This window comes from Muntiacus reevesi, chromosome 7 (genome assembly GCF_963930625.1).
Source record: "Muntiacus reevesi chromosome 7, mMunRee1.1, whole genome shotgun sequence".
NCBI classification, from domain to species: domain Eukaryota; kingdom Metazoa; phylum Chordata; class Mammalia; order Artiodactyla; family Cervidae; genus Muntiacus; species Muntiacus reevesi.
In genome coordinates, this window is record NC_089255.1 from 42,942,787 (window position 1) to 42,956,782 (window position 13,996).

Here is a 13,996-nt window from a genome sequence, read left to right on the forward strand (position 1 = left end):
ATGTGTCCTAAGATTTGTGAGTCTCGTACAAGATTGCACTGGCACTTTATTACCATGTTGTAGAAATTTGTATTGTGATCATCATTACTGAAACAGCTGTAGATTAAAGTGACTTCCATAAACCAACTGTTGTTTTGCTAGTGTCAGCTTGTCCCTTCAGCGTATATTTAGGATGCATTAACATTGCTTGATTGTGGCTCACTGTTTGGACTTGGCTGAATTATTAAGTTGTGTTTGTTTTATTTTTGTCTTTTTTTCCCATAGGTCAAAATTCTATGTCACCAGTTACTGGTCCAGGTGTGTGACCTACTCAGGCTAAAGGACTGTCACCTCTTTGGACTCAGTGTTATACAAAGTAAGTCTCAGTCCCGTCTCTGATGGAGTTAGCCAACTGTCCCTGAGGAAATGGCATTTTATAGCTGTAACCTAATTGAGCATATTGTTGTGTAATTGTGATTGTCAAAGTACTTGTAATCATGGCTTTTAATCTAATATTCATATATTAAACTCAACTGTTGTGTATTTCCTCTATGATTTAGAATTTTAGGTCTTGAATTTATTATGGTTTAAACTCAAAAACTGGTTCCTCTTTACGAGTCTAGATTTTATGCATTTGCTCTTTTATTTTTGTTTTAATGAACCCAACTTGATTTTTGTTTCTTTGCACTATAGGAAATTACCTTGGTTATTTTTGTAATTTAATTTGTTTTGTAATTTTTGACATTAAAAGTGGTAATTAGCCTCCAATTAATAAAAGTAAATGGAAAAAAAATGTAGACATAATAAACCTGACTTTTCTCTATTCCAGTTCACTTACTGTTGAAGAAAATAGTATAACAAAGTGATCTATTAATTTACTCTTATTTTCTTTTTTCCTTCCTTTATCCCTTCTCTTTTTTTCCAGTCAAAACATATAACTTGGAGATATGGGATCAGTTTCTTCTGTATACTTTACATGGAGAAGATTTTCAAGTAAAGGGCTCCATATAAGCTTTCTCTGCCAGTGACACCTTAGTTAGAGTTAAGTTCCCAGAGTTTAAGTGTAGCCATTCCTTAAAACTTTTTTCTTTCAAATCATACTTTAAAATTTCTCTAATTTAGTCTTCTAGATGCCAAAAACCTTTCAGATCTTTGCTCAGTTTTTCAAGGATACCTTTTTTGTGAAATGTAGCTGTATTTTGTATTTGGATATGAATTATTTTCTACTACTGAAATTGGTTTCAATTTAAAGGTTTATGATATCTTGAGAATCTGGTTAGTACCATAAAATGCTCAGATCTCCCAAATTGGAAAGTGTATCATGATGAGCTGATCAATAAGTTTAGCTCCAAAATGTGAGCTGTTTTCATTTATCTAAAAAGACAGCTCCAAGAAGCCAGAGACTGTGGAGCAGGGAATACATCAAGAAGAAAGGAACCAACCATTTGCTCTTCAGTTTCTTCCTGTGAATAATGGAGGCAGCAAAAACACAAATGTCCAGCTCCATCTTTATATTGGTATACACCTCAGTCATTCTTTCAAGGAAGAGCCTAGAGGAAATAAGATGCCCTACAGAGTTAATTCTTCTTACTTCAGCTACAGACAGACTGTTGATCTTTGCTGTTCAGCAAGTCAGTCTCATAAAATCAGTTTCCTTGGTTTTCAAAATAAGAGTTTTTGAGATGTATTTTTTAGAAGAGAGATTGCAGGATGGTGCAAGAACTTTGGAACAGGCATCAGATGACCTGGTTCTGATTTAGGTTCTACCACTAGCTAGCTATGTGGCTTTAGACATGTCCCTTGCCTTCTCTCCATTTCAGTTTTCTCTCATGTCAAATGGAAATCACTGCTTCACCTGCTTTGTAGGATTGATGTGTGCTTGAGAAAGTATACAGCTCTGGTCAAACTGCTGGATGGTAGAAACACAGTGGTAGTTTAAAAAACCGTATATGTGCCATTATGGCAAGCAATCTCAGTTCTTTTCATTATGTTGCTTCTTCAGACAGGAACGCAAGCCAAAAACAAATCAGTTTCAACAGGAAGGTTGTCTGATCTTGTCCATTTCATGTTTAATTGGTAACATAGTAGAAATGGGAGATGGTTTTAGTTCATGTGATAAATGGATTTTAGTAGCATCTTCATATCTCTTGGACTTCTTCTTTACCCCTTTCATCCACACTGGTTGACTTATTATGACATTCATTGACAAAGGGTGGCTTTACCCTTCCTATTCTAGTCAAATGTTTGACTTGTTCTGTCAAACTCCAATATTCAGTCATGAGTGATAGTGTGGGCATGTGTTATCCTTGGAGTGTCAGAGAGACACACTTTTCTTCCACAATGAGTACATTTTTATGCAGGACTTTCCATGAGCATGACCCCAAGGTGATGGTTAGAGAAAAAGGAAGGAGTTTAAAGAAAAAAAAAGTTGAAAACTTTGTACAAGATAGGAATATTTTTCATAAGAGTCCATTTGGGAAATATGAAAAATTTTGCACTTTTTACTAGCTAGTTTTCACATGTTTAGATCATTTTTACATGGGTTACTTAGCAGTCTTATTTTCTGCTCATCTTAAGAACATCATTAATATTTTGAAGAAATATTTTGGCATCCATTCTTGTTTTGCATAAGATTATTTTCTTCTTCCCACAAGATCAACCCCAAAAGCAGTGCAAGTAATGCTTTATCATTTTGTCATTCTGTGTTTTATGTGGATAACACAGAGAAGGAATAGTATTAGAGACGTCTCTTCACAAAACACATGGGTCAAGCTCCTCACTTGGAAGCAAATCACTTATCATCAGGTTTTTTTTAGTTTCTTACATAGCAGTTAAGATGCTGTTTCTGCCCTTTTTTATTACTTTGCACTTATGAGATGAATCCTCTGTGAACCAAACAAAAGCATGTTTTTCTAAGACTGAGTAACACCCACAGTGTTGGAAGTTAAACTATAAGTTATAATGACCATGGAAACTAAGTAAAAGCAAGAATAGGAATCTAACATTTCTTCTAAATGTTAACATTTTCAGTGATACATGTTCTTTATTGCAAAAGCAAAATAGTAATGTCATTAATAGCTATCCCATAGAACCTTATATTGTTTTATGTTTTGAGTTTTCTTGGTGATATGTGTGTTCAGAGAACATTCAGAAAGCTTGAGGCTTTTTTTGAAAAACCCACTTCTTTGTATATTCTTTTCTTTTAAAAAAAAATCTATCCTTTATCATCTGGTCTCCTTTTTTTTTTTTAATGTGCAGATAATGAACACGTATATATGGAGTTGTCACAAAAGCTTTATAAGTATTGTCCAAAAGAATGGAAGAAAGAAGCCAGCAAGGTACGACAATACGAAGTCACTTGGGTGAGATTACATTTATCAGCAAAATTATTTTGATTTTAAAAAAAGGTTTATTTTAGCTGTTATACATTAGGAAAACATCTTAACACTTTATATAGTAAAGATTTGGAAAGGGATATGAATTATAAGTTCTAAAATATCACATTAGTGAAGGATTAATAGCTTATAGCATGTAGCAAAAGATTTTGAACATCTGCTAAAATAATATTGGACAATAACTTTTCCATAACTTTGGGATAATGTCTTGAAATGAAAATCATGGGAAAAATATTTGTTCCTCTTCTTTGGCCACATTAGTCATCAAAACTGACTGTCTAGAAATTATTAGTCATTTTAAAATCTGCTTTTACTATCTCTACATTGGTATTTTATTACTTTATTGAACCCGTGCCTTGCATTTGCATAGGAGAACATTCACTGGAAATTTACCTAGTGTTCTCAAGATCACCCTCACAAAACAGTAATAATCCCCAGTGTGTAATCCTTGATCCTCCAATTTGTATTTAAGAATTCTTGGAATAAACTGAAGGCTACTTCAAAGCCAACTACAAAGTAAGGAACATGAATGTCTAAATAAACAAACAGTGTGTTAGAATTTGGTATGTGGAATGTCAGAGGAACAGGAGAACATTGTAATGAGGAGCAAATGGTCACCACAGGGGACAGAGCTGGGAGAGGAGCTGGATCTCAGCTAGAACTTTCCACTGGCATTTATTTTTATCTTCCCTTATGTTGTCACTGGCATTACAGTGAATGAGTATCAGGTAGTGATGATGCTTTATAACTTCCTATTTCTGCATGGACAACTGCATATCTATTGGAAGCCCCTACTCATTTGAAGTAGATCAGACCTTTCAATGTTTAAAAAGTGTCTTGAAAATGATATTTGTTGTTTTTGAAACCCACTTTTGAAGTAACTAAAAACAGCCTGGTTTTTGCGTATGTCTTTGTTTAGGGAATTGATCAGTTTGGACCTCCTATGATCATCCACTTCCGTGTGCAGTATTATGTGGAAAATGGTCGATTGATCAGGTATGAGGACAAGGAGAAATTCCAAACCTTTCCTTTTCCACAGTACTCATCTTCTAATGTATCAAATAAAGTACTTGTGTTTATTATTTGTCTCCACCTGCTAGAATATAAAAGAGCAGGGAGATTTTCTTTTTTAATTAATTTACTTGACTGTGCAGGGTCTTAGGTGCAGCACACACGCTCTGAATTTCAGCTTGTGGGATCTTAGCTCCCTGACTAGGGATCAAACCTGGACCCCCTGCATTGGGAGTACACAGTCTTAACCACTGGACCATCAGGGAAGTCCCAAGAACAGGGGTTTAAAAAAAAAAAAAAAAACTTTTGCACACACATGTATCTTCAGTCCCTAAAACAGAGGTAACAGTAGACACTCAATACATACTTGTTGAATGAACGGAGTGGTAATGTTAGACTATCAGTGAAATTGTTAACAGTATCACCAGCTCACATTTTCTCTACTCCACATTTTCCGTAACAGATCAGTCACTGAAAAGGTACTTCCTTTAAGGAAGAACTAGCACTTTTGTGAAAAGAGGAGAGGTTGGTTAATGCGTTGTATTCTTTTCTGGTGGTGGGGTGAGAAAAGGGACAGCAGCGAGAACTCTGTCCTATAAAATTGCATGGGTGTTTATATTGCCTGGTTTTCTTTTCACCTTTGGGGTCTTGCTTCTGTGCTTGGCAGTATCTTTAAAGCTAAGATTACACCCAATGTAGCTATCCTGTGAGAATCTTAGATGCAGTTTGGCAAGGGCAGGTAACTGATTCCTTTTCTGGAGGTGGGTGCCTGAATACTACACTGCACATGATACAGACCCAGAAGTCACCAGTTCAGAAGCTCAGATTAACATTTGTATAGGAGGATTCAGGCTGGAAGACTTTCAGAGGTGATTTTGTCACCTGGTAGAAATTACTAGAAATGTGAACTCTGTGTTTCAGTTACTTATTTTTAAATTTTGAGAAATCCCATGTTAAAGGGACAAAGATACATTTAACTAATGAGTTGTATCTGAGATTTGCTCTTAATATTTATATTATTGCCACAAGCAAATTAAAAAGTAAAAAATATGAGCCCATATAGGATGTTTTTAAAGGCAGAGAAACCTTTTTAGCTATTCTCAGTTTGTATAAAATCTTTACTCAGTGTACATAATTGGAATGGAATGTGCTGGAAAGAAGAAAAGTATAGTATTGAGCCACTAATTAGCCCCCTGGGACTAATGAATGTTTCATTAACCCCTATACTTCTGCCCTTTTCTCCAGTGTTGAACTAGTCCAAATGCTGTGTACTCAGCATTATACAAAGAAGTGCTCTGAAAAGTACTCTGTCCCAAGGGGAAAAGATTACATAAATGCTTTATTTTTAAATTCTTCATTCTTAAACATGATCTTGGTTAAAATAAACCCATATGTTTTTATTATCATCAACTAATGAGCTATGAATCTCAGGTAAACATTCAACCTAAAATAATAGGGAGGCAAATACTCATTAAATACATAACACAAACACACATTTTTTTTTCCCTTGCCTTTTTACTTTGATCACAGAGGCGTCCTGTTTGCCTGTGACATTTTTTGGAGCTTGACTGTGTTTTTACCCAGTCAGCACTCCTTAGTGTATTTAATGGGAACTATATTTATTTCTGACCTCAACAGATTGTAATGAGTGCACTATTACTATTTCCGTTTGTGAGAACTGTCATGATTTTGTGGCATGTACCTATAAAAGCACATCCATAAAGTAACATCTGCTTAATTTTTTTTTTTTTAAGGATTTTAAGAGAGTTTTCAGTTCATTCATTTTTAGAGGGGAAAAAAACTATAGTCAAGCAAATTTTTTCTTGTAGAGAATATAAATAGAGATTTTTTTTTAAAGGGCCTAATGTATTTGTAATTTGCTCAGATGAAAAACAAAACAAAAAAGGACGCATGACATTAAAACCAGGATTGTCCCCAGATTTGTCCTTATTTATGTTGTGTGTGCAACATCATGGTAGCAAAGTTGTTTTAATACAGACAATGAATGCCTAGGCTTCTCTTCTAATATGTGTTCAATGTAGTATTTATTTACCACATTGGAGTGGGATGATTCAGATCTTTTTTCCATCTTCTGAATGAATCGAATGCCTAGGCCTCAGGAAGGGTTGCTTTTGCAGTCTGGGTAGTCTGACTTGGGGTCCTGTCTCCCTGAGACCTGAGTGAAGCAGCCATTCGGCAGCAATCAGGTATTGCTGATTGTGGGGGAGGAGGAGGGAGCAGAACAGAAGAGCTCCTGTCCGCAGATGAACAGCAGGATTTGGGGTCTGTTTACATGCGTTGTTTAGATTGTTCCATCAAAATGTGAGTTCTGCTTTCTTTTATTTTCCTAGTGACAGAGCAGCAAGATACTATTATTACTGGCACCTGAGAAAACAAGTTCTTCATTCGCAGTGTGTGCTCCGAGAGGAGGCCTACTTCCTGCTGGCGGCCTTTGCACTGCAGGCTGATCTTGGGAACTTCAAAAGGAATAAGCACTATGGAAAATACTTTGAGCCTGAGGCTTACTTCCCATCTTGGGTAGGCACTGTTTTCAGATCTAAAGCGTTTTCTCTAGCACATTTCTAGTTCATTGTTCTAGTTCGATAGAGACATATCAACCCCTAAAGTGTCTACCCTCTATGTTAGACACATTGTGAGGCGGAATGGCATGACAAAGAGACCAGTAGGGATCAGAAATAGTCAAGCTACTCATGCAGCTTCAAGAACTGGAAAGCCAGGTGTTTGATGGCCCACACACCCTCCATGACACCTGGGCACACATTTCACACTTGAGAGCGTGGCACACACAGTCCCTCCACAGGCTCGACCTGTACCTAGAATGAGGAAGAGGATGGCTGTCCATCCTAAAGATGCTGGAACTGGGAATTTGTCAGCCTTCTTTTGAGATTTGCTCAGCCTTGACTTTCTTATTTACTCTTAATTCGAGCAGCATTTTTAAAAAGTGACATCATTCACAACTTTTCCTGTGCTGAGAAAATAAATATAAGTGAACTGCTTGTGCTGACCACCATCTCCTTCACTATCAAAAGAGGAGCCACCCCCTTCCTCCAGCAAGAAAATGTAGATTATTTGAGCACTGACTATCTCAGCCTTCCTTCCTACACCATACTCTGCTGACTTCACTTCCTGTTCTCCCTCCAGGTCTCTGCTGAGGCATCTCTCTCTTCTATATCTTCAGCCTCTACCTGAACTGACTCCTCTTAAGTTAGAGCATACTTTGGTCACACCTCCCTGTCTTCAGGGGAGGAAGGAGGGAGGGAAAGAAGAGCTACCCATCTCTCCTTCCCTTCTCAGTAAAGCTTCTTGAAAAAGTGATGTAAATTTGATGTTTTAGCGTCTTTACTTTGACGTGTACTCCTCAACCAACATCTATCTGCCTTCTTCCCTCACCAGCCCCTCCACTCATGGCGTTGTCCTTAAGGCCACCAGTGACCTTTAAGTTGCCAAATCCAGTGGACACTTTTCACGTCTTTTCCTAGGTTTCACTGCTGTGATTGACACTTAGTCACTCCTATCCCAGGAGATCGCCTCCAAATTGATGCTTTTTACAACCACTTATGTGCTGGCACCTCCCGAATCTGTTTCCCTCCCTTATGTCTGTAAGACAGATGTTTACCCTTAGGCACCTCAAACTCACAGTGCCCCAGATCAAATTCATCTGCTTCCCACCTCAGTTCTGTGTGTTCCCATCTCTGTGTTCTTAAGCTTAACCAGTGGCCCTGGTCACCTAGAAACTTGAGTCATTCAGGCTCTTCCTTAACACTTTTCTTTTACCTTGCCCCATCCAGTCATGAGAACATCCTTTAATATAAACCCTTGATTCCGCATCACCCAGCTTAGGAAATAAAATTCTCTTGTATTTTTGCTGCTGTTAATTTCCTAAACATTACCGCATCCCCACCCCAACCCAGGTCATGATTCCTCCCATTCCCCAGGTGCCAGCTCTCGTCAGCACTCACCAGTGGACACTTGTTCCTGCTCTAGGCTTTACTTCACAGCTTGCAGAGAAGTCAGTTTTGCTTCTGATTTAAACCTTCACCTGCAGAGTGAAGGCCTGACTACCAAACATGACCTAGGAGCTTCCCAGCTCATGGTCCCTGCCAGATTTTGCACCTTCCTCTCTGGTTGTCCTGCACCTCCTGTGTTGTGCTCCGGCAATACCCAGCATTACTGTGTCTTCACACCTCCTGTAGTTTCACCTTTCAGCCTACAGCTTCTTTAGCTGGTGAGGCACCCTCCCTGTTTTTACCTGGCTACTCCTGCTCATCGGCCCAGGTGTGTTCTCTGGACAGACTGTCTAGGTGCCCAGGGCCCTTCCTCTGGGCTCAATAAGACTCTGAACAAAAGTATTTTATTTTCGAGTGTTCTGCTTATCTCTTGCACCCAGTAATCTGAGTGTTTCTTAAGATATCCTAAAGAACAGGTGTAAACTTAACCTTTTCTGTTTCTTCAGCATTTCACATCATGGTGCTCAAGACAAGCTTTTGTTCATGGGCTGTCTGTGCTTCAGTTGAAGAAAAACCACAGAGGGTGTCAAGCTATTACATAGCAGTGCCTGTGGGACCAAAAGTAGCCTGTATTTCCATTCTCTAGTTATCATCAGGTTCTCATGGACTCTTGGTCTTTAAAGCAGAGCTTCCCGATTAATGTGCCATGGCGCCCAGGGTACTGAGAGACCAGCTTCCTTGACCCTTGTGATCACCAGAACCACCTATTATATATACTTCACTGCCCTTTCAAGTACTATTTTCTAGGGGTTCTTTGACCTGAAAAAGGTTGATAAGTACTGATTTAAATGATCTCCATGTAAAAGGAATCTAGAAGGAAAAAATCTATAATGAGTTATCAGCAAAACTTGATTATTGGCCAATAATTGATCATGTTTAATTCTCCTTAAATATTCATAGGAAGAAAAAAATGACAATAACAATAAAAACTGATAAAACTAAAAATTCTCTAATTTTTAAATTCTGATCATTTTGAGCACTAAAAATGCTTTTTGTTCACTTTGCATACTTCTTTCCATCTTTTATAATCTTCATGAAGTCAGTTAAGACTTTTAACTTATTAACACCTTTTATTTGAGCCTGTAGCTGCTGGACACTATATATTTTTTAAATCTGAAAGCTTAGACTGCTGTCTGATGAAAACTAAAGTCTCAGTAAATTGTAATGAATATTTGAGTGAAATTGTTTTCTCCTGAGCATTTGAGTAGAGTGTTTATATCAGCTTCTTATGCAGAAACCAGAAATGTTTCTAAGAATTCCTTGCAGTCCTCTGCCTTCTTTGGATTAACATTAAGAGCCTCCCACTCTGTGGCTGTAATTTTAGAAGAGTTAAGTAGGATCCAGAACCTGAAGATGTGCTAACAGTAGCTGTATTTCATGGTACCAATAATTCTGCAAGTGTAAACAGTGATGTGGACAAAATTGTGCAAGTTTGCATGGTTTTTCTTTGTTAGTGATTTTAAAGCCAAGAGAACATATTTTTCCCATTTCTTGTGATTTTTCTTCTTAGATATGAAGTACTACAGCTAAACTGACTCTGTATCTTCTAGTATTAGTTTGTTCAGCCTAGTAACATCACAGATGGTCAAAAGAGAATCAGCGTGAGAATTTCCTAGTGGAAATCAGCCAGTTTCAATGGCCTATTTTCAGTTCTCGGCCTTTCATCATTTGCGGGGTGAGGGTCGTGTTATACTTGAATCCTTCCAACAAATGTTGCATTGCGCTCCGGTTGTATCTCAACAGGTTGTTTCCAAGAGAGGGAAGGACTACATCCTGAAGCACATTCCAAACATGCACAAAGATCAGTTTGCACTGACAGCTTCTGAGGCTCATCTTAAATATATCAAAGAGGCTGTCCGACTGGATGACGTCGCTGTTCACTACTACAGATTGTATAAGGTACAAAACTGCAGTAAGTCTGCAGCTGTATCTTCTTGATCAGGAGAAGTTTTTTTTTAAGTTTTGGTTGTTTTTAAAAGAGTTTTTATTTGAACTGCTGTTTGTCATCATAAGTCAGTCTTGGAGTCAGTGATGTTTTTCTTCGGGCCTGGGAGCAGGAATGAGTCTTTTTCATGGTTCTGATATTGAGATGACAAGTGGCTGTAAATTGTGCTTTTGGCTTTTCAGTGATTATGAAATAGTTATTGTTCTCCTTCCCAAATCTGCATTTCTGCCTTGGGGAGTAACATTTGCTATTTCTTTGATCAATAATTATTTAATAAGTGAAGCCACACCTGCATTGTATCCATTAGTAATAAGAGCACCACCACAGCAGCTAATGTTTATTGAGTTTTGTATTTATGGGAACACTTCATATCTATCCTTTTTAAAAAAAAAATGCTCATAACTCTATAAGATAGGACTGTAATCTTCATTTTACAAACAGGAATACGTCCCAAAGATCACAAAACTAGTAAAAGACAGGAGTCAACCCATGTCTGCTTACAAGAACCTTTGTGCCTAAATCACTGACTTTCTTGCTTCTCTCACTCTGAAGTTTGTTCCTTCTTTTGTCCTGTGTCCTTGTGTTCTGTGTTCTTGTGTCTCTAGCCTCATTTTTCCATTCTGAGCCAGAGATCACACATCCAATTAATAACTGGGGCGGGCCTTGCAGGGAATCACTGGCAAAACTGTTCACCACATTCTGTCTTCTCTCCCTCTCCTCCGCCGCACTCCTCTCCCTATTCCACAAGTATCACTTCCATGGTAAGAACCCTTCAATTCCCACCTGAGTATTCGAAGGCATATTTATTCTCCAACCAAATAGGATGAGGTGGTTCAGAGTGTGGTCTGTTGTATCCAGCTTGCTGGGATTAAATCCCAGCTTCAGCCATTACTGTGTAACCTTAGGTATGTTACTGTGCTTTGGTTTCCCCATAGATAAATGGAGGTAGTAACAAACCCAATAAATTCTGAGGTTTATTAAAGACTAAAGGAATTAGTGGGTGAAAAGTACTTAAAACAGTGCCTAGCACTCGTTAAGTATGATGTTAAATATGTTTCTGTTACCATTATCTTTGTTATTATTAGGTTTGCTATCTCTGCTATACCCGTGTGGTAAGATAAGCATAATTAGGCCATTAGAGACTGGACCATAAATTGGACATATTGCTGGGTAATTTTCCTGGCTGGTTCAAAAAACTTAAAAAGAGAGCAAAGGATGTTATTTTTTCCCCTTTCATGCCCAAGAGATGCTTTGTTAATGCCCTGTCAGCTTTGAAAGGCAAAGACTTCCAAAGATCTATTCGGTTAAATTCCTAAAAGACTGAGTTCTTACTTTTCTTTTAAGAGAGTTCATTGTGACACCTCAACTTATAAGAGAAAATGAAAATTAATGACATTTTTGACAATAAGTTTATATTTTAAAATGTATTAGAAGTATGAATGATACATTGGAGAGAGTTTGGCTTTAGAATCAGATCATCAGTTAGAAACCCTCCACCAGCACTCACACTTGCTGGGATCCTGGGGGACTGTCACTGCAGTCCTGGTCATCTGTTCAGTGGGAATGATCCTATACATGTCACAGGTCAGGAAGGATTCAACAAGATGATGAATCTGAAACGGCCAGATGGCGTGCCTGGCACATTAGTAAGTGCTCAGTAAATATTGGTTGCTTTCTATTTGCTAGGGAAGCGTTGGTATTTTAAAGAATCATATTAAGAATTCTTTAGTAGATAAAGTAGATATCTCTGATTTATCTTTTATGTAAAATTTAATTTTTCAATTTGCTCAAAGTGTGCTACGTTTACATGACATAAAAATCACGCTAGCCTCCTTAAAACAAGATAATGCTAATGAACTGATTGAGGTGAAGAAATAGATAATTTTTTCCTTAGGGAGAGAATTTTCATTCTTTAAAGAAATTAAGTGAGTGCCATTAAAAGTGCTTCATCTAAGACCTGCTTATAAAATGGAGACAGGAGACAGGAAATTTAAAACAACAACAACAAACCTCTGTACCTCTTGCCCAGTGATACATACCTCATACACATACAACCAGCATTTTTATGAACACAGTCTTATTTCTGGAAGCAATCAGAACAGGCTTTAAAGGGATATTGGCCTAAATTCATAGTGATGAATTGGTTTCTCCTGTTAAACCTATACTGTATGTGCCTTTCTTGATGTAAAGGATATTAGTGGGGGAGAAAAACAGCCCCAGTAGTAAATATAGGCTCTATCTTCTCTTTACTATGCCAGCTGAGGATACATTTTCTAAAAATACTTCTTTCCATGATTATGCAAAAACTGGCACTGAACATAATAAAGAGCTGTACATACTCATTTATTTTTTTTATTGAGAAATCTCATACTGAAAATAATTTAGTGACTTAGCAATTTTATTTTCTATTTTTGAACTTTACATCTTACAGCCACTTGTTACAGATAAGTGCTTAAAAGATGTGGCTAAGCACAGTATTTTTCCCTTATATTTGTTGTGGTATGTGTATATATATATATATATCTATATCTCTCTATATATGTATATATATATATATATTTCAGTTTATAGTTTAGCTGGTTGATGTATATCATATTGGCAGGTGATAATTGAACTTCTTAAAAATAAGTGCTTTTTCCAAACTAACATAATGTAAAGCTTTATAGCTCTCAACTATCTTCATGAGAGAACATTAACTATACAGTTCAGTTCAGTTTAGTTGCTCAGTCGTGTCCAATTCTGCGACCCCATGGACTGCAACACTCCAGGCTTCCCTGTCCATCACCAACTCCTGGAGCTTACTCAGACTCATGTCCACTGAGTCGCTGATGCCATCCAACCATCTCATCCTCTGTCGTCCTCTTCTCCTCCTGCCTTCAATCTTTCCCAGCATTAGAGTCTGTTCCAGTGAGTCAGTTCTTTGCATCAGGTGGCCAAAGTATTGGAGTTTCAGCTTCAGCATCAGTCCTTCCAATGAATATTCAGGACTGATTTCCTTTAGGATGGACTGGTTGGATCTCCTTGCAGTCCAAGGGACTCTCAAGAGTCTTCTCCAACACCACAGTTCTAAAGCATCAATTCTTCGGTACTCAGCTTTCTTTATAGTCCAACTCTCATATCCATACATGACTACTGGAAAAACCATAGCTTTGACTAGATGGACCTTTGTTGGCAAAGTAATGTCTCTGCTTTTTTGTATGATGTCTAAGTAGGGAAGCCCATTAACTATTCAGGCTTGCCTCTAACTTTTGTTTCAGAGTTGGGAGATTTAATCAGTTTTAAATACACGAAATCTACTGCACCTCAGAATACAACTATCACATTATATTCAAGATTCTAACATCTGAGGAAAGACGTTAGATAGGAGGTTAAAAGGAGCTTCTCAGGCAGCGCTAGTGGTAAAGAGCCCACCTGCCAATGCAGGAGATACAAGAGACACTGGTTGGATCCCTGGGTAGGGAAAATCCCCTGAAGAAGGGCATGGCAACCCACTATGGTGTTCTTGCCTGGAGAATCCCGGGCTACAGCCCATAGGGTCACAAAGAGTCAGATACTACTGAAGTGACTTAGCATAGCATAAAAGGTTTAAAAAGAAAAATTGATGTAAAAGCAGCAAATAGTCTTACCAGAGTTCTCAG

At 37.8% G+C, this 13,996-nt stretch overlaps 1 protein-coding gene across 3 annotated transcripts in view; it reads left to right on the forward strand.

Annotated features, from left to right (window-relative positions):
* The window catches only part of FRMD6 (FERM domain containing 6), a 78,996-nt gene that overhangs the window by 44,564 nt on the left and 20,436 nt on the right, over window positions 1-13,996 (forward strand). For 2 of the 3 annotated variants that reach the window (XM_065940324.1, XM_065940325.1), the window contains exons 3-7: window positions 265-355; window positions 3,238-3,341; window positions 4,294-4,370; window positions 6,737-6,923; window positions 10,157-10,312. In XM_065940324.1, coding sequence (XP_065796396.1) covers window positions 265-355; window positions 3,238-3,341; window positions 4,294-4,370; window positions 6,737-6,923; window positions 10,157-10,312 — 615 coding nt within the window. The remainder of the gene's footprint in view (window positions 1-264; window positions 356-3,237; window positions 3,342-4,293; window positions 4,371-6,736; window positions 6,924-10,156; window positions 10,313-13,996) is intronic. The other variant, XM_065940326.1, reaches the window with a different exon arrangement.